Genomic DNA, 27,610 nt, shown 5'->3' on the forward strand with positions numbered 1-27,610 from the left:
TGTTGTTTTCCCCTGTATTACTGTATGGTCTACCTTACAATATGAAGCGCCTTCAGGCGACTGTTGTCGTGATTTGGCGCTATATAAATAAAATTGAAGTGAATTGAACTATTACAAAGGTAATAGAGTAAACACTTGTGAGCTAGAAAAATCTATGATTATTCTATTTAAAAATTATATGGTAAAACAAGATTACACCCAGTCTAATCAGAAAAGACTGAATGAAATATAAAATATGTCAAAGAAGACTGACCTTTGTCCCACCCATGGTGTTGGCCCATGACTGGATCATGCCAATTCCTCTTTGTCGTGCCACTCAATGTTGTGGGTCAAAACTGGCAGTGTTCTTTAAAACAAAATCAAAAAAGAAAAAGTGCATTAAAAATCACGTGTGGAACAGAAAATGTTGTGCAGTCGTAGAATGGCCCATGAATTATCGCACTGTCAGTAGATTACCAAAATAACTTTTTATGGTCACATCTTTGGGAATGCATCATTACGTCAATTTGCCCCAATTTAGTTTTCAGTCACAAAACTGACACTGCGCCTCTTTGGTAAACCCCGATAACAGCTTTATCGATTGCCATTAGGGTTTTGTGCTGGCGCAGACATGACTAAATCTGGTCTTGGATATCAAGCTGACAACTTTGACTACTCGTTTTGTCCTAATTAATCTTGCGTGAAATAGCCTACTGTTCAAACGTGTCTTTAAGAAAAACAACAACAACAACAAAAATGAACCTAGTGATCACTAAATATAAGCTGATTTCAAATAAGAGGACACTATCTCTTTAAGAGCCAATTCTTCTGACTGCACGCGGCCATTTCCGTCTCCAACCAGCCGGTGGTGTCAGTCAACAACCCTGGAGACTTCAAACCACTCTGAACATATACCCTACACCTCTGAATAGGGTAGGTCTTATATTACTGTTAATTGCTTTAATAGAATGCCACAGTTACATGGGTTAAACGGAGAGTTTGAATAAATTACGGACACACTGAGTGCTTTCAGTAAAGACTTCAAGCCAGCTTGTACTTGACGTTTTCTAATTTTAGCGTCCCAATGCTAGCTAACATGCTACACTGGTGCTAACGTTACTAGCTAGCGGCATTTAAGTACGGTTATACAGAAAATGCTATGTTCTTGTCGCAGCGGATAGCTTTAAAGTGGATGTTTTTATATGTGCTGCTTGCTTATTTTATCTGTGAGAAAAGGAAAAACGCAATGTTTGGTCCCTAGTTTCTTCTTTGTTTACAAATGTAGCTCCTGCAGAGTCCATAGGTTGTCCTTTAGCTACCGGGTGTTAGGAAAGCCTTTTGTATTTGTGTGCAAGCAATTAAAAACCATCAAAAGAGTGAAAATATCGTCTCAGAAATGACTGCATATACAGTGATATGACACTTGTGTCGCTTAAGAAAAGTGATTTGTCACTTCATTCTAGTAATACATCTCTGAGACCATTTTCGATTCCTGATTGGGGCAGAGAGGGGCGGGTGTAAATAACAAAATTCCTTAAGTGCGTAGATTCGCGTATATGTTAACAGCAATACATGATTATCACGATCTATTTCATTAGGGGAAAACAGTTATTACCTTCTTTATTTCTGCATTTGTGTTAAATCTTTGAATTGTTATATTGTATTAGAAAAGTTGCTGCTGATGCTGTTCTGATGGTCAACCATGGATGAAGACGACAGCCAAGATGAGCTGATCAATTGCAGCACATCTCACAGCAGAGGAAAAAGAGCTGCACTGTGGGCCATATCAGGTAGTAGTTTCCTTGATCGGGAGCCCCACATACTTTAAAGTTTTACTGCATTTTCTGTTTGTTTTATTTTATTTTATTTTTTTGTTTTTTTTCCACGTTAACCTTTCCCTTTAGATGACTCTGATGACTCAGACGTGGAGTCTGAGGAGGGAGAATCTGAAAGTGGGGATGAAGAAAAGGATGGCCAAGTAAATGGAGATGAGGAGGAGGAAGAAGAAGAAGGGAATGAAGAAGAGGATGGTAGGAGTGACTCAATATGTATTTTTTGTTGGCTGAACATCTTTGTGATCTGAATCTTACCTTAAGTATCATAAGCATATTTGAGAAGCGAAGTTTGCATACTTAGGACATCTTCTTCTTACCTATATTTGCTTACTTTAAAATCAGCAGTCAGGCTAGTTGATTCATGAAGGTGGTTTTCAATTTGCGAAGTTAACGCAGGGTTTCCTACTCTATCACTGTGTTCACATGGTAAATGGACTGGAGCACTCAAAGCACTTTACACAACTAGTACTAGGGCTGAACGATATATCGCATTTGCGATAATATCGCGACATGATCAAGTGCAATTTTCTAACTGCAAAGGCTGCGATTATACTCTGGACATGTCCAAATTCATGGGCTGCATCCTCCTGAGGCCGCATTTGTAGACCGATTACGTCACAGCGACGCGCCGAAGGCTGTCCAAATTACTACCATATCCCAGAATTCATAGCGCGGCCCAGCCAAACTCCAGTTTCCAGCAATGGCGGCCGCTACTAAGTTTTAAAATTACTCATACTAATCTTTCTGGGTCACAAAATAAACTTTTAACATATTTTCAGGCGAGAAAGTAGTTGTGTAAACATCAAATATCTGCTCGGTTTATCAAGATATCCCATATTTGCAAAAGTGCTTCGGCGTTTTCAGAGGCGTCTGCTACCCACCAGCTCGACAGCTAGCCGGGAGCTCGAGGGTTACTGATGCGGCCGAGAACGGCACAACTCCCGGCACATCATTTTCAGATCACCGCGGAGTTTCGCTGCTCGGGTTAAACGTAATATATAAGTCACTTAGACAACCTAAAAATGTTATTGTTGGGCTTTTTTCAGTGTTTTGTTTGTTCGTGAGTAAATCGGTTTGGCTGAGATTAAAGTTATTAGATTAGATAAAATAAAACTTTATTAATCCCCCGGGTGGGTTCCTCCTTGGTTTTCACACAGCTGACTAAACGTCAAACAGAAAACTTATTAAACAGAAGTATGAGACAGTCGAGAATTTACACCAGTGTCTGGTTATATTTTAGATAGCAAGAAGCAGACGGCCGAGTTTATTAATATTATTTTTTAATTGAATGACTGTCTAGTAGTTCACAGATGTTGAAAAACTGAGTGTGGTAAAGCCACTGATTTTTTTATGTATATTTCTGCAATCTGCACATTGTACTGACTTTCATTTTAATGTTTACACCAGGGTTCCTTGTCAGCACTTTATGCTCAGATGTTTGTAAGCTAAAAATAAACTATTGTGTATGTTCAAATATACTGTTGTGATTGAAGAAGTTAAATAAAAATGTCAGTCATCAATTCATGCATCACCTCATGTCATCATAACAGAGGTCTGTCTTCCAGGAAAGAACAGTTTAAAATTAATGTAATATAGTATTGGCCATACTATATGATGTATTGCTTGTCTTTGTTTAATAATACAGAAGACAAAGACCTTAAAAAATAATCGCATACCGCATCGCAATCGCAATATTGGGGCAAAAAATCGCAATTAGATTATTTTCCATAATCGTTCAGCCCTAACTAGTACTTTCACCCATTCATATGAGCACTTTTTTTCTACTGTTTCTAAGTGATTCCTAACTACCATCCACACACATTCATACTCCGATGGATGCATCGGAGAGCAACATGAGATTAATATCCTGCCAAGGACACTTGGCATGCAGACTGGGATCAAACCATCAACCTTCACATGAAAGAAGCGGTTTAGTATCACATGATCAGTTACAAACATGGACAGCATAATGGCATATTTTACAAAGAGAGACTGTAAAATATGAAAGTATGAGTTTAAATGCGTAGTATCACTGCAGTGTGTATATGATAGGAGAAATGCCATATCTTACGTTAAAGAAAAGATGTTTGAATAAGTATTTGCCTTTACCGTATAAGTGCTTTATTGAAAAAGTCTGCTTAGAGCCAGGAAGGAAAGCTGGCCAAAATGCAGACTGTATAATTTAATAGACTGAATGCTATTATTAAGGCATGAAAATTCCAAATTAAAGCCTATTGTTCTCTACTTGAAAATGGTTGACAGATCCCTCTAGGTTTGGGGGAGAGTTGTTTGCCTGGAGCATACAGGTTTAAATATCTTGGGCTCTTGTTTGTAAGTGATGGAAAGTTGGAGAGTGTGGTTGATGGGAAACAGTAATATGAGCACTGTACTGGACCACTGTGGTGAAGAGAGAGCTGAACCAGAAAGTAAAGTTTTTGGTATACTAATTGATCTATGTTCCAACACTCACCTATGTTTATGAGCTTGGGGAAGTGACTGAAAGAACAAGATCCTGGTTACAAGCAGCTGACATGAGTTTCCTGTGTATGTTGGTTGGGCTAAGCCCCCATGACCCAGCTTTGCATAAGTGAAAAGCGTAAAATTTGCTGATAATCAGTAGGAAAAAAGTAAAGAGTTATTTTTTTCCTAAGGATCTGTGCTACTCTGTGCACAACTTTTGTTTTGTTTATGCCAGTTTATGTAGAATATATTTCTGGTAATTTTTATTAGATCTAGAAGAAGAAGAAGAAGATGCTCAGCCGGAAGATGGAGCTTTTGGAGGAACCTCTGCAGACCTTGCAATGATGAGCTCTGATGAGGACGCAGAAAAGTGTCCCATCTGCCTTAACTCTCTCAACAGTCAGCCTGTGGCAACACCAGAGAACTGTGAGCACTACTTCTGTTTCGACTGCATCCTGGAATGGGCCAAGGTGGGTCTGAATTTATGATGTATGAACAAAAGAAAACGTTTACTTATGAAGTGTCTTACATTTTCTAATAATCGCTATTTTCTCTGCAGTTTTATGCTTTTGTGGTAGAATCATAAAGATTTTATTTATCCCCAAGGCGCAATTAGGATACAACAGGGCAGCATGACGTTAAAGATAAGGGCAGGGCATAAACAGGCAATAAGAATGACATAATAAATACACAGAATATACAGTATGTGTGTAAAAATGAGCACAGATGTAAATGGGAGATCAGAGAATGTGTTGTCTTTAACTTGCACTAAAACACAAAAACAACAAAAATAGAGACTTTACACAGTACACAGAGTTTACACTATACACAGTTTTAAAATTGCACAGTTTTAAAATTAAAGTGACTACGTGAATAAATAACCGTAAGTGACTAAAAGTGAATAAAGTGTCAGCAATATAAAAGAGTGTAGAGTAGTTTATGTTTCTGGTGTGGGAAATGGTCTTATCGGCTGGAGTTAAAAAGCAGAGTGGCTTTGGGGACAAAGGTGGCTCTCCTCCTCTTAGTCCTGCAGGAAATGCAGCGGAGGCGCCGCCCAGAGGGGAGCTATTGAAATGTGGGGTGAAGAATGTGAGAGGGGTCATTGATGATTTTGGCTGCCTGTCTAAGTGCCTGTTGGCTGAAAACCTGTGCAAGAGTTCTGACAGGCAGTCCAATGATTTTAGAGCACACTGATGCAGTGTGCTGCAGTCTGTTCCTGTTCTGAAGGCTGAGGGAGTGGAACCAGCAGGTAATGGAGAAGCTCATGATGCTTTCCAGGAAGGCATAGTAAAAAGTCATCATGATGGGTGTGCTGACTTCAAAGGAGTTGAGTTTCCTTAGGAGGTATAGCCGTTGGTGGCACCTCCTCAGAATCTCCTCTGTCTTAGCAGTGAATTTCAGGAGGTTGTCAAAGATGGTTCCCAGGTATTTGTGCTCCTCAACTACCTCCACTGGCTTCCCATGGATGGTGGTGGTGACTGAAGCAGCCAGATCCCTCTGCCTACTGGAGAAGGTCACCACCATCTCTTTGGTTTTGCTCATGTTCAGTTCAAGTTTGGAGCTGTCACACCACTCTACAAACTCCTGAAGAGCGGGCCCGTGGTGTTGTCAGGGGCCTGACAGCAGTGACAGGAGAACTGTGCTGTCAGCATATTTCACCAGGTGACAGTTGGGCTGTGTGGATCTGCAGTCATCGCTGTAGATGAAGAGCAGGGGGGAGAGCACACAGCCCTGGGGGGAGCCAGTGGAGGTGGAACGGAGACCGGAAAGAGAGTTGTTGATCCAAGCTTTCTGAGTCCTGTTGGTCAAAAAGTCCAATATCCACAGGATTAGCTGATCATCCAGGTGAAATTGGGAGGAAAGTTTAGTGGCCAGGATACAAGGTTGCAGAGTGTTGAACGCTGATGATAAATCAGAGGAAGAGAAAGGTCAGCGGCTCAGTTAGTGTTTGTTTTTTGTTTGTTTCTCCTCCAGAATGCAAACTCGTGTCCTGTCGACCGTATGGCCTTTAACAGTATATACCTCAGGAAATGTTATGGAGGCAAAGTGAAAAAAATGGTGAGTTTGAAACAATTATTAACTCATTTTACTCAAAGTACATTGTGTTATGTTTTCTATTTTCCTACGTGTCTTTATGATTATTGCTTCTTTTTAGATAACTGTGCAAAAGCCTGTGAAGGAAGGGCAAGAGGAAACCGTTAATTTGGACTTGGAGCAGACCAACTGTGAAGTTTGTGGGGGCAGTGACCGAGAGGACCGCCTGCTGCTATGTGACGGCTGTGATGCAGGGTGAAGTTTACATTATCATTTAGGGTTGGGCGTTATGTAGAAATTTTCCAACCGGCAACCGTCAGTCCAACAATCGCCGATGGGTGATATATTCACGCATGCGCAGACGTTTTGATGGGCGGGGCTATGTAAACATCCACGGACTGATTCGCACGTTTACAACACAGAAGTCCAAACATGGACGAACTAGTTTCCAAAAAAACGAAACGCTGTCAGCGTTAAAGCAGCCTAAACGCAGTCATCACGATTAAAATTTTAACATTCTCAACCCATCTGGAGTGCAGAATGAACAAAATTTGGACAAACTGCCGAAATGCGTTGACACAGACATTTCAGGTATTTTGACTCAGTCCGCGCTCCAGATGGGTTAATTGTTAATCGCGTGAGTCATGATGACGGCGCGTTAACGCTGACAGCACTAAAAAAAATATATAATGTCGCCAATTTGGAATTTCTTTGGCTTTAAACCAGATGAAAGAGGTAAATCTAAGGATGTAATTATTATATGTTTATATATAAATATATACAGTGGCCCCTAGAGACAAAGCACGTACAAACTCCAAAACACATTTCTAGCGTTAACTGACCTTCGAAAACAGAGCTACCTAGATCACTTAAATTACACAACTGAAAGCATATGTGTGTTGTTTGTGTATTTATACACAAGCCCTCCTATATATATTAAAATAATTTTAAAAAAAAAGTTCATTTACCTGTTACTACCACACACCAAATCCGGTCGTTGGTACTTCCTGGCTTGTGTAGCCAGTAGGTAACAAAAGCTCAACACTGCGCCTAGCATCCTGGAGCACTTCTGTTGTCTTTTGTACTTGTTTTGGAGTTTTTATGTGCTTTGTCTCTAGGGGCCACTGTAAATATACTTTTATTTATTCACTCCACATAAAATGTAATAAATAAATCATTTAGCTCAGGTGGCAGAGCAGGTCAACCACTAATCAGAAGGTCAGTGTTTTGATCCCAGGCTGCCTCCTGGCTGCATGCCAAATATCCTTGGGCAAGATACTAACCCCATGTTGCCTACTGGTGGTGGTCGGAGGGCCCGGTGGCGCCAGTGTCCGGCAGCCTCGCCTCTGTCAGTGCGCCCCAGGGCAGCTGTGGCTACAATGTAGCTTGCCATCGCCAGTGTGTGAATGTGTGTGTGAATGGGTGAATGGCTGAATGTAGTGTGAAGCGCTTTGGGGTCCTTGGGGACTAGAAAAGCGCTATACAAATGCAGGCCATTTACCATTTAATACAAAAACAACTATTCACAGTTCAACTTGTAACTATTTAAATTTTCAGCTTTTTCCTTTTAAACAAATTTAAAGTGAAACAACACAAAACACTACAAACCACAACACAATTAAATATAAATTAAAATATGAAAACAAAAAGAACATGCATATTCTCTGTCATATGGGCCTGCATGAATAAACTTTCTGAATCCTTTATCATCCGCAACTGAAAATAGTTGTGGATGATTACTATACCTTTCTAATGTGACGTTGTTGTCCCTGGCTCTCTTTCTGTCTTTCCCTCCTGCTCTGTTTCTGTGCTACTGTGAGTGTAACTACCGCCCCTTCCCCCCTCTTCCCAGCGCAAAGCACAAGGCTTGCATGCGGAGTGAAGCGGACAAAACGTGCGAGAAAGAGGGTGAGAGAAGGGGGGGGGGGAGGAGCCGGCTCGCGTCGTTCACGTCAAAGATCCGGTTCTAAGAGCCGTTTTGTTCGCGACCGACACATCACTAGAGGAGGGTGCATTTCGCTCACAGATGAAAGAGGGTGGTGTTACAACAGCGCTATTATTATTATTTTTTTCTGTTGACTGCTTCTGTTAGCTCCATAACTATTAGCAAACGTACTTACGGGTAAATAAATAAATAAATAAATCGCCCTTGTAAAAACTGTCGTCGATAGTTGATATATTCGTCCAATCGCTCAACCTACTTATCATTGCTAAATAGCCTTCATATTGTGACTCATGCATATGAATGCTTGCATATTTAACAGTAAGGTGTTTTATTCTATAGATATCACATGGAGTGCCTCACGCCGCCCCTTGACTCTGTTCCTGTAGAGGAATGGTTCTGTCCTGAGTGTGAAGCCAACAACCGTAACTCAAGTAAGCCTTCAAGTTAATGAAGTTCTTTGTGCAGCACGTGATCATTCACTGATAGTAATTAAAAACAAAACCTAAATGTTAATTAAATAAATATACAGTTTTGTACATATACTGAAAAGTATCCCTGTTGGCTTAAATTTTGTTTTATCTTGCTTTTAAAAGTTTATTCTTTGTGTAATTGATGTTTATACATTTAATTTTCTAAAAAAAAAAAAAAAAGATTTCGGGAAAAAATGCACCCTAATACAGCCTTTCACAAATCAAACTTTAAAATCTCCTTTTATCAGGAGGTTCAGCTGAGGAACTCAGTGATGCTGACAGCCTGCCTTCTACTGCACGTCCTGCCACCAGTCGATCACAAGCCCGTGCTTCAGGCCCCACCAGAGCCATTGCCCGTACCCAGCAGAGTGAGAGGGTCCGAGCCAATGTCAACCGACATCGCATCACACAGGCACGCACGTCGCAGGTTTGGCATGAAGCGAGATGCTTATGTCTTGGCTTATTTTCTAACTCATTACTGTTGCATTCATGCGTTGTTGGATTTTGCAGCTTATTGTGTCAAAGCTTAACAAAGTTATTTGTTCCGCGTAATACATTTATTAATACCATTAAACACTTATTACCTCTACCACGGGGATTATGTGATTGGAGCAGCTTGATTGTTTTTTAGCTGTTAGCAGGATCTATCAAAAAGTCATGGACAGATTTGCTTGAAAATTTTCTGCAAATTTTCAGCCCTGGTGGAGGTATGCAGTCTGGGAATGCTGTTGGTATTGTCATGTATCTGGATAATATACTTTAGTGCTATTGACTGCAAAAAAAAAAAAAGGCATGCATTTTTGACTTTTAAGTGTCTTAAATGCCAACTAATATGTTTTTGCTAAGTAGCATTTAATGTTTGAGAGTCAAGTTTGCAGAACGTTGTGAAAGCAAAGCAGTGGAGTAACGCAAACCTTTTCCCATTAGCTGGCCCCGACATATCTGATACAGTCCACTTGGCTGGATGAAACGATTAATGCTGTGATTGCTGGGCTCAACACAGCTGTATACATACGGGACTTAACACCTCGTTTAGCATCTAGCCGTAAACGCAAAACTGGTAAGTAAGGACATATATGAAGGAATTATTTTAGATAAAAGTACTTGCATGAACAGATGATGAGTGAATAAACTGATGATAAAATGCTTTTTTTCCCCTCTCCCCTCTATTTCGTCACCTGTCCAGGAAAGCACAAAAAGGTGAAAAGTAGGAAGACATCTGCTAAAAATGGTAAAGTGTCTAGCACGGGAGTCAAGAGGAGGAAACGAAAAGTAAGGAGGAATAAATCTAGGAGAAGGATGGTAAGTCTATTATCAACATCAAACATTTATATATGTGATTTTAAACATTCTTCATTTTCATTTCAACAATGGAAATTTCTATTGTAGTCCTATGAAAGATTTCAAGAACAACTCTCTTTTCCTGTTAGATGATGAAGAAGGTTGCCACTCCACGAAGCCGTATTGCTAATAGTCTTGGAATTGTAAAGGACAAGAAGAGCTCATCGCTTCCAACAGTTTATAGGCCATCAGAGCACACACTAAGCAATATGCGTGCTGACATAGGAGCTGCATCCCTCTCTATCTATGGAGACCCATTTGATTTGGATCCATTTGTGGATCGGTAAGAGACTCAGCTCTATATACAAAGATTAGAATATCATTAAGTTCATATTTATGTAGTTTCATTTAAAAGTAATCAGCCTTCATATAATTCTATATTTGTTACGTGCAAAGTGAAATATTTCAAGCCTTTCTTTTTATTTATTTTTTCTAAGATCAATCAAAGACAGATTTCTAAGAAAATTATTGTGTCAGTGCAGTGTAGCATGAAAGCTATCAGCTTTTTGTGCTGCTGTGGTGGTTGCTTTAGTAGTAGCCTTTAGCTCATCTGTATTTTTAAAATTGGGTGTTTTCTCATTTTCATAATGGCAGCAAACCATAGATTGTCTCTGGGTTTCAGGAAAGACTGGGTGTCTGGCCCATGACAGCAATGACAGTCAGCAAACCCATTGGTATTTTACCTGTTTGAACAGCAGTTTATTCAAGCTTGAAATTAAATCTTCTAATATTTATCAAACTGTCAATTATAAAAATGAAAAATGAAATGTTTTTGTTTTTTACATATCACAAGTGCAGAATATGTTGAATGTTTAATTTCTTAAATAACTGATGAAAAATACTGATTTTCAAGATTTGAGTAGCACCTGTATGTCTCACTGTTTCACTAAACTTATTCGGTTAGAACTATTAACCCAGATGTATTGATAGCAGTGTTGAATATTCTTACACACAAAAAAAAAAAAATACGTAAAATAATTACACCGTAAAGATGTTTTGTTTTTCTGTTATCTAAAAGAGGGTAGTGGTTTATTTTATTGTAACCTGTAATTTTTTGCAGGTCTTGTAAAACAAAGGGGAGTTTGGGAACCACTGTATTAAGCTAACTTTTTTCCTTTTCTTTTTGAACCTATGGTGCCCATTTGACCAGTGAGGAGGATGAACAGCAGGCTCATGTTTCATCGCTACTGGAGGCCAAGAGACGAGGGATCTCCTGCTCAGCGCTTCGCTCTCATCAGCCCGTGGCTCGACCAATCACTGCAAGTCTTTCCAGGTATCATTTCCTGTTTGCCCTGGGACATGGATTAGGTTAAAAACAACTGAAAAGTTGAATAAAGCTTGCAGTATTTGTTTGCTTTGCTCATGCTCAGACATTCATAGTTAATTCATCTGTATAATTATTGTATTAAACAAACTAATTAAATACAGGTAGCTTTAGTTGGATCTGTGCTATTGTGCTAACTGTTGTTTATTAAAATGTAAGCAACATGATTGATGCATCATACGTCGTTTTACTACTACTGCTACTACTGATAAAGTGAGTCATTTTATCAACAACCCCAATTTTATATGGTAAGGCTCATATTGACCCTGTGCACGAGAAAATGCTAACTTCCTGGTTTGAGACCGGATGTGGGGTTGTACATTTCCGGTAGCTTTACTTTGCAGTCAATCGCTACTTCGACGATATACTCCAAAATCATGTCCAAAACTCGAAAACGGAAAGATCGCGTTAAGTTACAAAAAGCAGAAGGTGGGAACACTCACCACTGTTGTGTCATAAAAAATCTAATGATCAATTTTGACGTTTAAAGAGTTTAGATCGATCAGTTGTTTACATCACTCAACACAAGCAGAACTGCATTACTGCATGCAGAAGACACATCGTCCACATTCAGAAGTATCTCTGTATAGTGACTGGTCTTATGATTTAAACAGGCAAATGTTCAGCATTCAAACTACAGGTGAAGAATAGTCAAACCAGATGTTTCCCCCATTATGTCGAGATCAGCTAGTCAAGTACACACCTACACAGCATGTTAACAAACCGTGAAAAAAGCCACACAAAAAATGAATGATTGCTGGTAAGGGTTTCTATACATTAGTATTTACGAAGGGTATGTTGTGACTTACCTTAAAAATTACAGCGGTCCCTCGCTAATAACGCGGTTAACCTTTCACCTCGCTGTTTCGCAGATTTTTTAGTGCAAGTTTGCATGCTTATTTTTTTTTTATGTCACATTGTGTCCTGCGTCCTGATCGCTGCAGACGATCTCCTCCGTGACGTCTCTCCTGTCGCTGCATCGATTGCTAGCAGTGTGACTCTGAAGTGCAGTACTGTATGTCCACGAAACGTTTTGCACCATCAAAAAATAAAATTGGCTACTTGATTTCACCTATCGCTGGTTATTTTTAGAACATAACACCCGCTATAAACGAGGGACAGCTGAGAAATATAACATTTGAATCCATTTTCTCTTTTGTCCTGAGGTGCAGGGAAAAAATATCAACAAGTCGATGAACATCATTTACAGATATATTGGGTAACTGCCCTAGACATCTATAGAAATGTAAATCGCCGCTTGATTCATTCATTTGCTTAACTTGTTTTGGACCATAAACCAGGCGCAAATAGGACACCGGAAACAAACCTCCCCACAGTAGTTTCCGCACCGGAAGTAGCATATGCTAATGTGCACACAGTCAATTATCAGCTGTTTACGTATGTTGGTATGCATATCTTTTTTTTTTCTGTTAATTGTAGAAGTTAATCTACCTAAAAACCATGAGCATAAATACCTTAATTACTATTAAATTACTCCTAAATATGATTTTGAGCCGTGTTTAAAACTACACATTCAGTTGGTCACTATGAGAGGAAAAAACATGACTTTCAACATTTTGGTACAGTTCAGGCAGTTAATATCAATGATAGGGGCTTGTAATTGTAAACCTTAGAAATTAAGATGGAAATGGCTGAAAAGGTAAGGAAAAACTTAACCTCAAAAGAATGAATGGCCACACCTGACAGCTACTTTTATGTTGATTGTGGTTTTTGAACATAACATGCAAATGTCTAGAACGATTCACCTCTCTGTCGCATCTGTTGTGACCATTTTTCACCCTTGATTGTAGTTATAGAATATTAAATCTGCTCCAGATAGGAGATGAAAACTTGCCATTTTTTTAAAGCTTGAAATTTCTGGTGAACATTAAAACATATCTATTACCGCGGAAGCACTAGCTGGTAGTCGGGCCGTACGCGTGTCTTAGTGCAGTTGAACATAATCCACAAAGTCCGCTTGTAGTCGAAAAACAAACAGGCAAACATGTATTTCCACAGTTTTGAAATACAGTGATCCATTTGAATGTTCCTGTACACTGCAAACACGGTAAGAAACTGTTTTTCTCCACAGCTAGTTAAAGCCCCTGTAGCTCCATACTGCCCGTCGCGAACACTCCCCCCGTGCACAGTTACCGTGTGTTAAAGGAACAGTACATAAAAATTAAATAAGGCAAGAAAAAATAAAATTTAACTGTAATCTTACGCTGAACAAATTATAAAGTAAAAACTGAAATTCCCCATTATCTTACACTTATCCTTATCCAAAATGATTCAAATTATTAACAAATATACACTCTGTGCAATCTGAGTAAACTAAGAGATGATTAGAACTTTATCCTATACATTCTGTAATGCACATATGAATCTACAAACGTTACGTTTGATTTATATCCGTAAATACTTCACAAATCTTATTGAAGGTTTGCTATGCTATACCAGGAGGGGTATGGATGTCCACCCATCAGGAGGTGTTGTGGAGGCAGCTCCTGTGCCTGATCTGCTGGGCAGCATCCTATCAGGACAGAGCATGCTCTTGATGGACAGTTCTGATGTTGTCATTAATCGAGATGGTTCGCTTAAAGCTACCAAACCAAGTAGGTGTATGTAATACATTTTTGTGTCACATATCCAGACTATGAAATGCATTTATATTGTGTGTACTTGTATTTTCTAGCTGTGTGCAGTATATCCCACACATTTACATTCGGGGTGCACGCATTTGTTCTTAAATACTACTGTTTATATTTTACTGCAACATTAAGTTATAATTATTTTTTGCCAAGTGAACAGGCAGTTTAGTATCTGCTTCTGCTGTGAGATAGTATACTTTGTTGTTCTTTGCAGCCATGGTGAGCTAGCGGCACATGAACTAGATCTGCCTTAGCTTAATTGCAGTTCTAGTTAGAATAGCCTGATACTAGGGCTGCTCGATTATGGCAAAAATGATAATCACGATTATTTTCACTGAAATTGAGATCACGATTATTTGACGATATTTATTTAACCCTTTAAGACCTACTATAGAACCAAGTCCACCAGAGCTTATATTATTTTTTTTACATGCTGTAGTGCCATTTGTGGGAGCATTTCAAGTTGCTATACATCAATACAACTGTTATAGCCCATATTTTAATAATATGTATGCATTAAGTCCATAGTAACTACATAAATTGCAAAAAAGTGCAATAAACTACAAAAAAAATTGAAAATCGCTTTTGTTTTGTTTACATATATTTCTACTTGGAGAAATTTAAGAGGTTTATCCCTCAAAACTTTAAATACAATAAAGTTGCAAAAAATAGTTTCCCACCACAGGAAATTTATTTTGAGTGTCTTCATAGTTTTATTTTGGAGATACAGCAATTTTTATATACTGCAGGAAAAACAAAAAACAATCCTATGATGCAAATTTGCAAAGAAAACAGCATGTGCATCATTTCACTGTGGGAAGTGTTACGAACAGCTGATAGGAACGGCAAAGCGTGTTTCTGGAATATTATGTTTTTGTTCCTGCAAGCGCTTTTTATGCAATTTTTGCAAAGCTATATGTGGAACGAAACCGTGACCGAGGACAAGCTGATGGCATAAGATGTAAGTACAACTCCTCTGGTTTCATATGCAAAACAAATTATTGCGCTAGCTTACACGGTTCAGGTTCTACAGGGATTTAAAAATAGTTACGCAAAACGGAGCGTGCTGCTCTGACCGGCTTTAAAGGGTTAACAATGACTTTAAAAAATAATATAAAATAGTGTGCAACACCACTGAAGTTTTTTTTTTTTTTAAACTCTCTTTTCAACCAACGGCAGTCACTCTCCAAATAACTTCTGCTTAGCTTTCCGAGCTTCCCTCGGGTCCTCTTAATCAGCAGTCTCCAACCTTTTTTGCGCCACGGACCGGTTTATGCCCGACAATATTTTCACGGACCGGCCTTTAAGGTGTCGCGGATAAATGAGGGAGGGGCTAATAATCGGCTCAGTCATTTTTAATGATCGTTGAATGCCCAGATCGTAATCGTGATTAAAATTCGATTAATTGAGCAGCCCTACCTGATACCTCATAGCAGAGGTCCATATTTTAAAAAAGTACCATGATAAACCTTAAGATGCTTAAATTTAATTTTAGCAAGAAAACTAAAGTTTGTTTGTTTTTGTTTTTTTTCCTTTCTTCTGTTACAGTGATGCCATCTCCATTAATACCTGGCAGTAGAAAAAGCAGTAGCTCTGGAGATGCAAACAGCCCAGGGATGTCAGCAGGTCTAGGAGACACTTCTGTGTCTGTGAACTACAACAGAGATCAACCAGGGCCCTCCTGCTCCTCTGTGAGCACACCATTGTCCCAGAGCTCAACTCGGTTACCTCCTTTAGCAGCTTCTTCAACTAGCCACACACAAACACCTCTCCATTCTGATCTCAGAGGGCATCCAGGTTTGCATCCACCTCGTCCAAACAGACCCACACCCTCTAATCACCGTGTAAGCAATGGATTTGGAGTCCCTAGGGAAGGCTTGTCATCTGTCTGTCCAACTGCAGAGTCAAGCTCCAAAAGCAAGGGAATGATCCCATCACAAAGCCAATCTAAAAAGGCACCTACAAAACCCATGTGGGTAGATGTGTCAGAACTTCCTAGAATACCAAAAATAAAAAGGGAAAGTAGTGGCATGACAAATGATGGCACTAGTCAAGATGGCAGTCATGAAGTTAGTAGCAGCAGGGGTCAGGGTAGGAGATCCACCCCTAATAATAATGGTTATGGCATGCCTGAAACGGGCATGAATAATCTTTCTGGGGACAAAGGAAGGCAGCAAAGTGTAGACCGGCAAAGGGGCCAGGCTGATGGTCAGGCCCCAAGGCACAGGCCTGATGGAGGTAGCTCATCTTCAGCTTTCTCTAATTCATTCTCTTCATCCTCGTCCGCTGGGTGTCCTGCCGGCCAGCCACGATATGCCTCCTCCTCATCGTCATCATCGTCATCATCGTCGTCATCATCAGTGAGCTTCCGCATCAACTCTAGTGGGAACCCATGGCAATCAAGGCGGCTAGGCATTGCATCATCCTCTTCTAGTGTAGGCACCTTCCAGGAACACTGGAGGAAAAAGGATGATGAAGCTAAAAAGAGACAATTGGACAGGGATAAACAAATGCTTTTGGCATCACGTAGTCTGGGTAGTAAGGAGCAAGATAATATATATGATCCCTTTAATCCTACTCTGTCAGATTCAAGCAGCTCAGGTGACGAAACGGAGGGCACAAGCCCAGATGGCACTTCTCAGTATGTAACACTTGACAGGAAGCCTCCTAGTCTAAGTAACAATGAGACTATAATGCAAAATGAGCAGGACCTGGTACAGGTGAAGACTGAAACATCAGAGATTGAGGTCACACAGGAAGGACCAGGGATAGCTCAGGAAACCACATCTGGGGCCAGACTCTTGGAGGACATTGTAAAGGTTGAAAATGAATCAAGACTATCAGGCATAAAGACTGAAGAACAAACTGTATCACTTGACAAAGTCAAGAAAGAACCTTGTGAAAATGCAGGTGAATCTGAAATCAGTGGTGACAGATTTTTTAATTCAGAGACCACAGACACCACACCGCCTGCTGATCAAACTCTGGATCTTGTAAAGACTGAGAGAGAGACTCAAGAGGCAAAGAGTGGACAACGTGCTGGAACTCCCAGCAGATCTCTCTCAAAGGATAAGGAAGATTCATCAGTGGATAACTCTACAACTGTCAAGAGGAAACAAAAGGAAGAAACTAAATCACATGTTATGTCATGCTCAAAGTCCCCTTCAAGAGATTTGGACTATACGAAGAAAAGCTCCAAAGCTTTGAAGGAGCAGTCCTCCAGTGGATCTGAGACAGACAGAGGCAGGAGAGGAGATCAGCATGGTTCAGGCCATGTCACAAAGCAAAAAGAAGTAGACCGTGAGGAGAAAGAAAGGAGTTCCAGGCAATCACGGTCTAGAGAGAGGAATAGGGCACACTCAAGCTCAGACAGTTCTCAACCCAATTCCCCTGATAGGACTCACAGAAAGAGACGGCGGTCCAGGTCACGATCAAAAGATGAAAGGAGAAGGTGGCGATCCAGGTAAATATATAACAGTTTTTCAAATATACTTTATACTAATTAGGCAGTGATGCTGTGTTTTATTTTGACCTTCACTGGAATGATTTATAATTGTGGACATTTTAGGTCTGCTTCCAGCTCCAGCAGTAGAGACCATTCAACAAGGAAGAAGCATAAACGAAGGAGCAAGGAGAGAAGTGATGACAAAGAGAGGGACCACGAAAGACGACGAGTTTCAAAAGACAAAAGACGTGGTCGGTCTCGGTCAAAGTCCCAGTCCAATTCACGTTCCAGGTCCAGAACCCGATCTAGATCAAAGGACCGTAAGCACGGTCGGTCAAAATCCCGGTCCAGATCCAGGGAGAGGAGGAGAGAACACAGCAAACATTTGTCTCTCTCTTCAAGAGACAAGGTGGAGTCACGATCTAAAGAGAAGAGGAGAAACAGGTCTAGATCCAGTTCAAGAGAGAAAAGGAAAGAAGAAAGATCATCCAAAAGCTCACACCAAACTTCTCTTTCATCCTCTAAAGATGCAAAGAGGTTGCAAGACAAGAAAAAAGAGAAAGATGTTTCTCAAAGCTACAGTAAAGATGAAAAAGTTGAAGCCAATCTGAATAAAAAGGAGGGTCCATCCTGTTCTTTCACCTCTAAAGTAAAAAAGCCGGACAAAGTCCTCAGTGCAGAGAACCAGTTCAAAACTACAGAAAGTACAAAAGAAGCAAAGGATAGAAAAGAAATTAAGAAAGAAAAACAGGCATCGGTTGGCATGTTTGAAGATAATCCTATTAGTATATCGATTAAGAAAGAGGAAACAGACAGTTGTTCTTTGGCAGTAAGCAAAGAGGATATCGAAGTCCCCATTAAGACCGAGACTTGCGAAATTCCAATTGTTAAATCAGAGCAAGTCTGTGTATCCAGCTTACCCCCCGATACTTCCTTTTCTACGCTGACCCCGCCTGTTGCAGACGAAAGCCACCAGGACACAGTCTCTGAGACTCAGCCGTTGGCCGTGGCCAAACATCAAAACACTGAATTGACTGTCCCTGTAAAACTGGAAGTTCAGCAGCCTTCAGACTCTGATGATGACTTTAATATTGATGTGATGCTAGACACCTTGGATTACGTGAAATCTGAGCACACAGAGAGTAGTGGTGCAGCTGTCGTACAAGAGAAAGAAGTGGTGGCCGGGAAGAATGAGGTACAGCAGATATCAACAAAAGCAGGAGCAAAAACATCCAAAACACAAGTGAAGCGTGTTACCTGGAATATACAGGAGCCTGAGGGTCCACAACCAGAGAAGTCTGCGAGCAGTAAGTGGTATATTGTTACTTTACTATATCATGCCAACTAATGTGTTTTTATTTAAGTCACTTCATTATTTTTAAATGCCTTTAGAAGTGATTGCTGTTCAATATAGCCTGGATACAACTGTTCCCTATAAACTGAAAACTCAAGCTTCAAACTGCTCTGAACACTGTTTCTAGCAGCTTTTTCTAGTCTTTAAGCAAAGACTTTTAATATGTAAATAAATAATATTATTTTTTTAATTTTTTTTACCATAAGACATGCAGAACTAATGTTTTACAGTACAAGTATAAAGATGTGCCGAGATCCGAGGTGTGTTGTGTATCTTATGTTGCTAATTGTGTGTTTTTGTGCTTTCCTTTTCGCCCCCTTGCACAGAACTTGCTCTATATAAACTGAAGCTAAAGCAGGAAGGGGCTCGCAGACCTTCTTTGACAGTCCAGGCATCCAGTCAGGTAGGTCTGAGCTACTTGCCACTGCAGTATTTACCAGATATTTTTTGCATGTGCTATTTCTTATGTAATGGCAATATTCGTAGGAAGGTGGCAGTGTTTATCCAGAAGAAGCAAGTTTGGTGTTTTTATAGAGACATGTGATAGAAAGTGAAACTGATACCAAAGCAGTTTCAGAGTAACTGAAAGTAGAACTGTGCATGTAAGCAGTACTTATAAACTGTGTCCCCATACAAGTATCTGTAAGAGACACAACAGTATTGTTTTAGACCCATCAGTATTAGTAATTATTTGTATAGACACACAATAAAACACAGGTTGTTAAGTATAGGACAAATGTGTACAAATTGAATTTTAAATAATTGTGCATTTGGAGAGTGACTTGATTTTAAATTCATGACCACAATTTTCTGTGTGTTTATATGATGGAATATTTTGAATTTTTGTAGGTGGTGGTCACTGTATAATCTCCCTTGACTTTTACAGGATATTACTGCAGCTGTTAGTGACCCCTCCAAGAAGTGTGCTGATGGTCTTCTCAGTACTTCCTCTAAATCTGATGGTCTTCATTCTGGGGAGTTATCGGCCACTGCACAAGGAGAGGCAGAAGAAGGAGATTTATCAAGGAAAGACAAGGTGAATAGAAATGCATTTTCAGCTTAAATAAATATTTGATTATAACTTTTACCTTCATGTTATGCCCCTGCAGACTGAATTTGTTGGTTGTTTTTTTTTGGGGGGGGGGGGCTGGTCTGGGCCATTCCCATTAACTTTATCCCAGGAAGGCTGTATGGGAATTTTTTCAGATAACTGAGATACATGGATGAACTATCCATCCATCCATTCGCGTCCGCTTATCCTTTTCAGGGTCGCGGGGGGCACTGGAGCCTATCCCAGCTGTCATAGGGCGAGAGGCAGGGTACACCCTGGACAGGTCGCCAGTCTGTCGCAGGGCCAACACACAAAGACAGACAACCATTCGCACTCACATTCACTCGCACATTCACAACTGTAATTATTAAAAAAGTGCCCAACAAAATGAAAGGAAGACATGGTAGCCTTTTATTTGCAGGAAATGTCAACGTTCAGCTTCACCTTATGTTGTGCAAAATCACTTCTCTGGCCAGCCCCCCAAATTCGAAAGAGAGAGAAAGATTGTGACACCATGCTTCATGTTTGGGCTTGCTTGGATAACACTTTGGAAAATGTGTGAAAATTAATTGCACAAATGTTCCATGCTGCAGGGAACATTTGTGCAATTAATTTTCACACATTTTCCTATACTGAAGAACGAATTTGTCAAAGAATTTGAAGTTCGAATGAAAGCAAAAGCATGCACAAATGTTAGTTTCAAAATGAACGTGTGGAAAAAATTATGTCACTGCATGAATTATGATTCTATTTCTCCTAACAGTATTTGAAAAAACTGCACATGCAAGAGAGAGCGATAGAAGAAGTTAAGCTAGCTATCAAACCTTTCTACCAAAGGAGAGATATCAACAAGGATGAATACAAGGAGATTCTTCGCAAAGCTGTCCAGAAGGTGGGTTAGAAAAATATGATGATGATGAAATTCTTTTTAATTCTTTATTTGCTTAAACAGTTTTTTTTAAGGTGTGACTCAGGAGTTTCTCAGTGTCTCTTTTAACAATTTGAAATGATCTTTTTCTCAGGTGTGCCACAGCAAGAGTGGAGAAATCAACCCAGTGAAAGTTGGAAATCTGGTTAAGGCATATGTGGACAAATATAAACATGCTAGGAAACATAAAAAGGGAGACGATTTAGGAAAAGCCCCAGACACCCAGGCTGAAGCAGCCAAAACCTCTGACAGTCCACGATGAGGCAGGAACTATAGGCAGGGACAACTACACCCACAATATTCACTTCATATTCATATATTATGCTATATTATTCTATGTCCTAGAATTGGGCGTGATCACACTCTAAACATACCAAGTGCAAAAGGTCAACCAACCTTTGCTCACAGTTTCAAAATGGAACATTTTCTATAATGTTGAGATTTCTATCCTTATGGTATTTTGAACACAACCTTTATTCATTGATGACTTGAACAGTACCTATTGGTGTCTCTTGCCAAGAACTATTCTCCGTTTGTAACACAGCTGAGAAACTTAATGGGAGACTTTGAGAGTGTGCCTTAAAGAGGCAAAACTCAAAGACCATCCCATAGAGGTAAAAACCGGGTAGCTTTCTCCACCGGCATATCACTGGTAGGATACAATGTGGCGTGGCGTTTGAATTTTCTATGTATTTCTTTTGTTTGTTTGTTTGAGAGGGAAGGGGTATTTATCATAGGCAAAACTCAATTTGTCAGACGAGAAGCGGGAAAATATGAAGAATATGCATATTTAAGAAAACTACATGTTAAGAGAGCACATGGTTATGCAATTTTTGTAGAAAATTTATCAGTAGACTTAAAAATAATTTTAGGTTTGGTTGTAAATATAATATATAGATTTGATACATTCACCTGTATGTTCCTTTCATCCGTGTTGCCTGTTGCGAATGATTGACATAAATTTGTTTTAGTTCAAGTTGACTGTGTTTAATGTTTTAAATTTAGCGCTTCTTTTCATATTCATATTTCTAATATCCATGTCTAATGAACTCAGTTCAGCATAATGCAGGTGAATTTGGAGTGAATAGTCATATTCACTGTTCTCCTTTGCTGTAACTTCAGCTCCTTTTAAACCCATAATTTTTTTAAAAGAACCAGAGAATATTAGTTTTTTGTGCCAAAGGAGTAAAATGAATACAAGATCCATAGGTGAGATTTCATTTGTTTCAGTATTATGTTTTTAGACAAGGGATACAATTCCATAGTAAATAATATAGCTTTTACTCAGGAGTGAGGGCAACACATTTCTCAGTGGCAAAGGTGGAAAACCCCAGTTATTTTTGCAAAGAATGTGGTGCAAATTGCCACTCTGTTATCTCTACTAGTTTGTCGACTGTAAACACTGATTAATTAGGTTGCTGGACCTGCCTTGTACAACTTCCTTGTCATTATCTTTAATTGTGCTGTATAAAGCCAGGAACTTGGAATGGAAGAATTTAACAAATAGGTGCTCATGTTATCTGAATGTATGTGGTTTTTTTTTCCTCTATTTACTTGATCAGTCCAGGTGTTTCTACAGGGAAACATCAAATAATAAATCACTGATGACAAAGAGATGTTTGTCTTAGTTTATTTCAAGTACTCACTTACAGTCTGTCCTGTTTTTTACAGTTGTGTTTTAGGGATTTTTCAACATTAGCAGTTTTATTTTATTTTAAAATTTTATTAACACAGTCTTAGCTTTACACGAAACTATACCAAGTTTAAAATAATCTATTTTAGATTTTACATAACCCTTTGTGCATAACTCATATACAGCAAAGGGTATGGAAATGGCAGTTTATTCAGTATAAAAAGTGCAAGATGAAAAGAAGAATAGCTGGTCAGTTTCTTATATATAGCCAGTGGCAGTATGACACAAAAATATTACTATACACATACATCATTATCTTCAAACATACACACAGTAGTTCTATAAATATGTAATCAGTAATATAAACTTAGCTTGTCAGAATGGATTTACCATTATAATAAGCATTCATTTCATTTAATATAGAATGATATCAGTTTAACAATACATTAGATGAAAGACAATTGGACAGTTCTAAAGCGATTTTTAAACTGAGGTTAGTAATGTAACAGTACAGCAGTAGATGGGGCATTTCCCCTCATGTAGTGAAAAGCAGGCACATGGCAGTATTGGCAGCTATAACACAATCACATTCAGCTGCTGAGCGGCCAACTTTTTAGCTGATTCAGAACCTAGTGTAGAATGTGTCCCATTACCCCATAGGAAATTAAAGTGGTTTCAAATAAAAGTCAGTGAAAGATCAAATTTCAAATCTGGTTCGGGAAAAGTGCAGCATCCCGCATCGGGTCTTCAGCTGTTAGCAAGGGAAAGCAGGAGCTGATGAGATCATAGAGGCTGTTATGTGAGATCTGTAGGCTGACGTTGGAGCTGTAAAGAGACGACGCTCCCTCCATCTGGGCTATCTCATGAAGATGTCGACAGATTAAAGGTACCACCTGCAGAAATGGAGAGAAAGATTTACGGTAAAGTTGCATAACTGCTGATGACAAAGTAACCATTGAAAGTGACGGCTGATGATAAGCAACAATAGTTATAGGAAAAACATGTCCTACTTGGCAAGTCGACATTCAACATTCTTTGTCCAGTATATCCACTATCCCTCCTCGGCACGTCTAAACTATTGCCTCTAACGTTCTGTCACCAAACCTCTTCTAACTATAACTATACTATGCACCCTTCTGCTTTTATGCAATTAAGCTTACATTTGATTTAAACTTGTATATACACTTTATTTCTATATATAATTTTTTTTCATATCAATGATTGGTTCTTTTGCTACTGAAAGTGCTGGATACATTTTTCTATGCAGATGAAACCCACTGAAACAACTGGGGTAGTTAAACTACAAGCATACCATGAAGCGAGAAAGGTCTGGATGACCAGGATAACTTATGCTAATAAACAACCTAATTACTATAAGGTCTGACTGGTCATATTCCATTATGCACAGAGCACCTTTAGTCTAGTCTTCTTCACTGTTACCTGTCATTCGGCCCCTGCATGGTCTTATCTGCAATTACTGGATTCCCCAACACGCCAGTTGTTTTATTATTATATTGTGTGTAGTCTGTTTTAAATCCTCTTCCCTCTAACTTTAACTGGTTGAGGCAGTTGGCAGCCCACAACAGGTGGCAGCCAAAAGCCAAGTGTTGCCAGGTGTTTCCTCAAAGGGAATTTTGGGGTTATTTTTGTTCAGTCTCTGTCTTACAGTGCAAGTACCCAGCTGTGCTTTTTTCATGAATTATTGCTAAGAAAATAAAACAAAATTGAATTAAATCGAATAACTGAGGTGAAGCAGGGCTCGGGGGATGGTGTTACCTTCACTACAATAAGCTTCTTCTCCAGCGGTTTTCCATCTGGAAACTTCTCTCCAAAGCACATGGTGATGGTGTATTCAGGAGATCTACCATTGTTCTCCTTAAACTGTTTCAATTCTGAAACAAATTCAGGGGGAGTCATTTATTTCAGGATGAAATCCATTTTTACTTCAGTAGTCTAAGGAGCTTGAAAAGAAAAGTGTCTTCTTTAAGTTGCTTTAAGACGTTTCACCTGTCATCTGAGAAGCTTCTTCAGTTCTAAGGTCAAATGGTGGAGAGTCCCAGATTTAAGCCCTACGGGAGTGTCCCCCCAGGAGGAACAATGGACCCCCTAATGATCCTCTACCTAATCACATGAGCCAAGGCGTGAAAATGGGTGTAGGTCACAATCAGCCAAGTTTTCGGTTGAACTCATTATGAAACCAAGCGCCACCCTATCATGTGATTTCCAGAGGTCAGAAGGCCCAGGATGTGAGTGGGCATTAAGGCGCCTGGGAAGGGATCTCAAAACTGGATTATGGATGGCAGTTGGTGCCGTGAGCCACCACCTCTGTTTGAAAAGAGGTGTTGGCTTACGAGGTGAAACGTCTTCAAGCAACTCAAAGAAGCCCAGACGCTTTTCTTTCCAAGCTCCTTAGACTATGATGACCTAGATGACTAAGAACCTTCACAGACAGTATATGGTGTATATACAAATATATAAATGAGCAAAGATCTACACCTACCATTCACAAACTTTTCAAAATTAAGGAGCTCCACCATGGTGTTTTGGGGAAGCTTTGCTGGCTCTGCATTAGCCAAACTAGGGTCACTGGTGCTGGCAAACACATGGCATCTATCCTGCCTCCAGGCATAAATACCAGTTTCTCGCACTTCCAAGAATAGACCTCTCTGGATGCTATTAAGTATGCGGTTGGTGTATTCAATCTGGTAATAAGAAGGTTGTGGTGAGTAAAACATGAAAATGCTTCATCACACAGCAGTATACTGTACCTAAAATTAGGGGTAAAATCCATCTGTCCTATTCTAAAGTCAAATTTTATTTATCACATCAGAATCTGTCAGCTTCATGCCTGAAGTAACATAAAAAATAATTTCTAGTGTCTGCTTGGATGGTACAACTGTGTAAAACATGCATCTAGCTAATGCAATGATTATACCTGTTTGTGGTCCAGCAGACCATCAGTGGAGGGGAAGCAGAGTTTGAATGTGTCATACTCAAGGGCCTCTGAGTTGTAGTGAAGCTGCAGTTTGGGAGTGTTCAAAGTCATCTTTACCATTTCTTTTTTCCTGTAGTGGATGGATACCTCTAGGTCAAATAGCCCCAGCTGAGGTACTGGTGCAGGAGTTACTGTACAAAACAAAACAGTTAATAGACAACAGATCCCTCCTTCTTGGGTAACTATGTACACATATTTTTAGTAAACCTTTCATCTAGGAAGATAAATTTGTATAAACATACCTCCATAACAGGTTTGCTGAACTGGTAAAAGCTGTTGGTTGTTTCCGGCTGCTACAGGATAGCTTTCAGTTGCGGGTGGATTTTGCTGGCCATAGTTCTCTGTCCACAGTTGCTCCTCTGTTTTGACAGTAAAATCATTTTAAACTACAATTAACCTCCATTATAAACCACAGAAAACCAAATGCAATCGACAAACTTTACCTGTTGGCTGGCTGCCAAGACCCAAGGCCATCAAATCGTTAACCAGATCATGCTGTTTATTGGGGAGAGGCAGTGAAACTGTTAATTTTTAGACAGAAGCACAAAGACAAGTGAGATTACACCAACAAAGAGAAGTGAAAGTGTGCTTTATGTGATGCTGAACCTCATTTGCTGAAAGGAGGTACTCTGTGGAAGAGCTGTATATATCTGGTATAATGTCATTGCCCTCCCAAGGGTCGCGTGTTGCCAGACCGTCTTGGTTTTCTTCAGGGAAAGATGAAAGATCAGCGTTATTTATACATTCAAACTCGGAACGGTTTTACCCCAGAATCTTGGCCTAAGTGACAATTAGCTTACGTGCAGTGTTGATAATCTCATAGACTTTATGTGGGTCATCAGAATTCTTGGAGTTATCTTTTACCATCTTGAAGCGCACAGAGAGGTTGTTCAGAGCACAGCGGAAGTTGGTTTTCCACCTGGCTTTGTCATTAGGGAACTCATTAATTTTCCCACTTGCTACTGCCCAGGCCTATGGAGGAACGCCGAGAGGAGTAAACATAATGACAGCCGGGTAGAAAATTCAGACTTACTATACATTTTATGAGATAATTACACACATTAGACTTCACATGCACCTCCTAATTGTTTTACACACTATTTGCATTTCACATCTAAGAAGAAGTGGCTGTTTATGAAAGATTTAGACACTTGGCTGAAATCTGTAGAATTCCTTTAATGATACTGGCACCAGCGAATAATTGTGCTCTAAGTATGAAAACAAGCTGTGGTTTTGCACATCAAATGTATCAAAAACATTAGTACAGGATTTCTTTGACTCAAGATCAAGTGTCACTACTAGAGATGGTATGCCATAACTGCCTCTGGGAACAGCTGCAACAAGCCAAACAACTCCAGCCTGATAGTAACAATAACACGACAAAACTATTTTTGGAACTATTTAAAGCACACGCTTAGTTTGTAAGTCGCTTACTCATGAATGTAGTAGCTTATTATTTCAGTAAAAATGTCAACATAGTCATTTTAAGCCTTTTATCTGATCGCACGGATAACAAAGGTTAATCTGGCAATAAACTCACCCGGAAGATTTTACTGTCCTCGTCACTGCAGTCTTTTCTGGAGTTGTGCTTCCAGGGGACTCTGAACTTGTTTGTTGCAACATAGCACAGGCCAGCATACTGGCCCGTTTCCACCTGCTCTAATAGCCAGTTGGAGAACTGAGGTTTTGGGAAGCTGAAGGGAAACGCGACAGGTCAGTGCTGTTCTACAGCGACAACAACCGTGAATAAAGAGACGGCTTATGAGCGCACAAGGGGAAATCTAAAGACATTCAAAAAGAAACTCCTAAATCTGGAAGCTGCAGATTTATTCTACAGCAATAAACCGCAGTAATATTAACTATTAAATGTGCAAGGGAGAAAAACAAGACGGGTTTCTTCTTACCTTTGCATTTCACCGATTCTCTGTAAAGCCGTCGGTCTGATTTTTCCGAACACGTCTTCTAACATTTATACTCCGATTATAAGTCCCTCCTTCAGAGGGTGGAAGCATCACCGGCGTGCGATTTTCGAGGCACGGGTGGCTGAGAGTGTTTGCTTCTTACAGAGAAATTGCAAGACAGCCTCGGCGACCGGATGTAATGGGCGTGTTAGTGGGTTTGTATAATGGAATTTCTCGCTGGAGATTACTGGGAGAGATCTGAAA

General features: G+C 39.7%; 2 protein-coding genes across 3 annotated transcripts; one reads left to right on the forward strand and one right to left on the reverse strand.

Moving 5' to 3' along the window:
• Positions 1–821: 821 nt before the first annotated feature.
• Positions 822–22,431, forward strand: phrf1 (PHD and ring finger domains 1). 2 transcript variants are annotated; one of them, XM_085281751.1, is made up of 19 exons: positions 822–912; positions 1,647–1,769; positions 1,884–2,009; positions 4,545–4,744; positions 6,249–6,332; positions 6,430–6,563; positions 8,593–8,684; positions 8,972–9,150; positions 9,651–9,783; positions 9,910–10,025; positions 10,154–10,347; positions 11,215–11,337; positions 13,849–14,003; positions 15,588–17,502; positions 17,608–18,791; positions 19,165–19,241; positions 19,725–19,874; positions 20,653–20,781; positions 20,912–22,431. In XM_085281751.1, exons 2-19 carry the CDS (start codon positions 1,682–1,684, stop codon positions 21,077–21,079), a joined length of 5,247 nt encoding a protein of 1,748 aa, XP_085137877.1. In that variant the 5' UTR covers positions 822–912; positions 1,647–1,681; the 3' UTR covers positions 21,080–22,431. The 2 variants fall into 2 exon arrangements, with proteins under 2 accessions (XP_085137877.1, XP_085137878.1); XM_085281752.1 differs by having other exon boundaries at positions 8,972–9,135.
• On the reverse strand, positions 22,425–27,610 carry irf7 (interferon regulatory factor 7). The gene is made up of 10 exons (XM_085281753.1): positions 27,350–27,610; positions 26,986–27,139; positions 26,246–26,417; positions 26,052–26,152; positions 25,889–25,940; positions 25,688–25,804; positions 25,386–25,576; positions 24,951–25,152; positions 24,227–24,342; positions 22,425–23,343 (listed from the first exon to the last, which is right to left on the reverse strand). The coding sequence occupies exons 1-10, from the start codon at positions 27,412–27,414 to the stop codon at positions 23,155–23,157; spliced, it is 1,359 nt and encodes a 452-aa protein (XP_085137879.1). The 5' UTR covers positions 27,415–27,610; the 3' UTR covers positions 22,425–23,154.

The sequence above is a fragment of the Mchenga conophoros genome, linkage group LG7 (genome assembly GCF_057382185.1).
Source record: "Mchenga conophoros isolate Kocher_MC1m ecotype Shallow Benthic linkage group LG7, M_conophoros_male_GT1.1, whole genome shotgun sequence".
Taxonomy (NCBI): Eukaryota; Metazoa; Chordata; class Actinopteri; order Cichliformes; family Cichlidae; genus Mchenga; species Mchenga conophoros.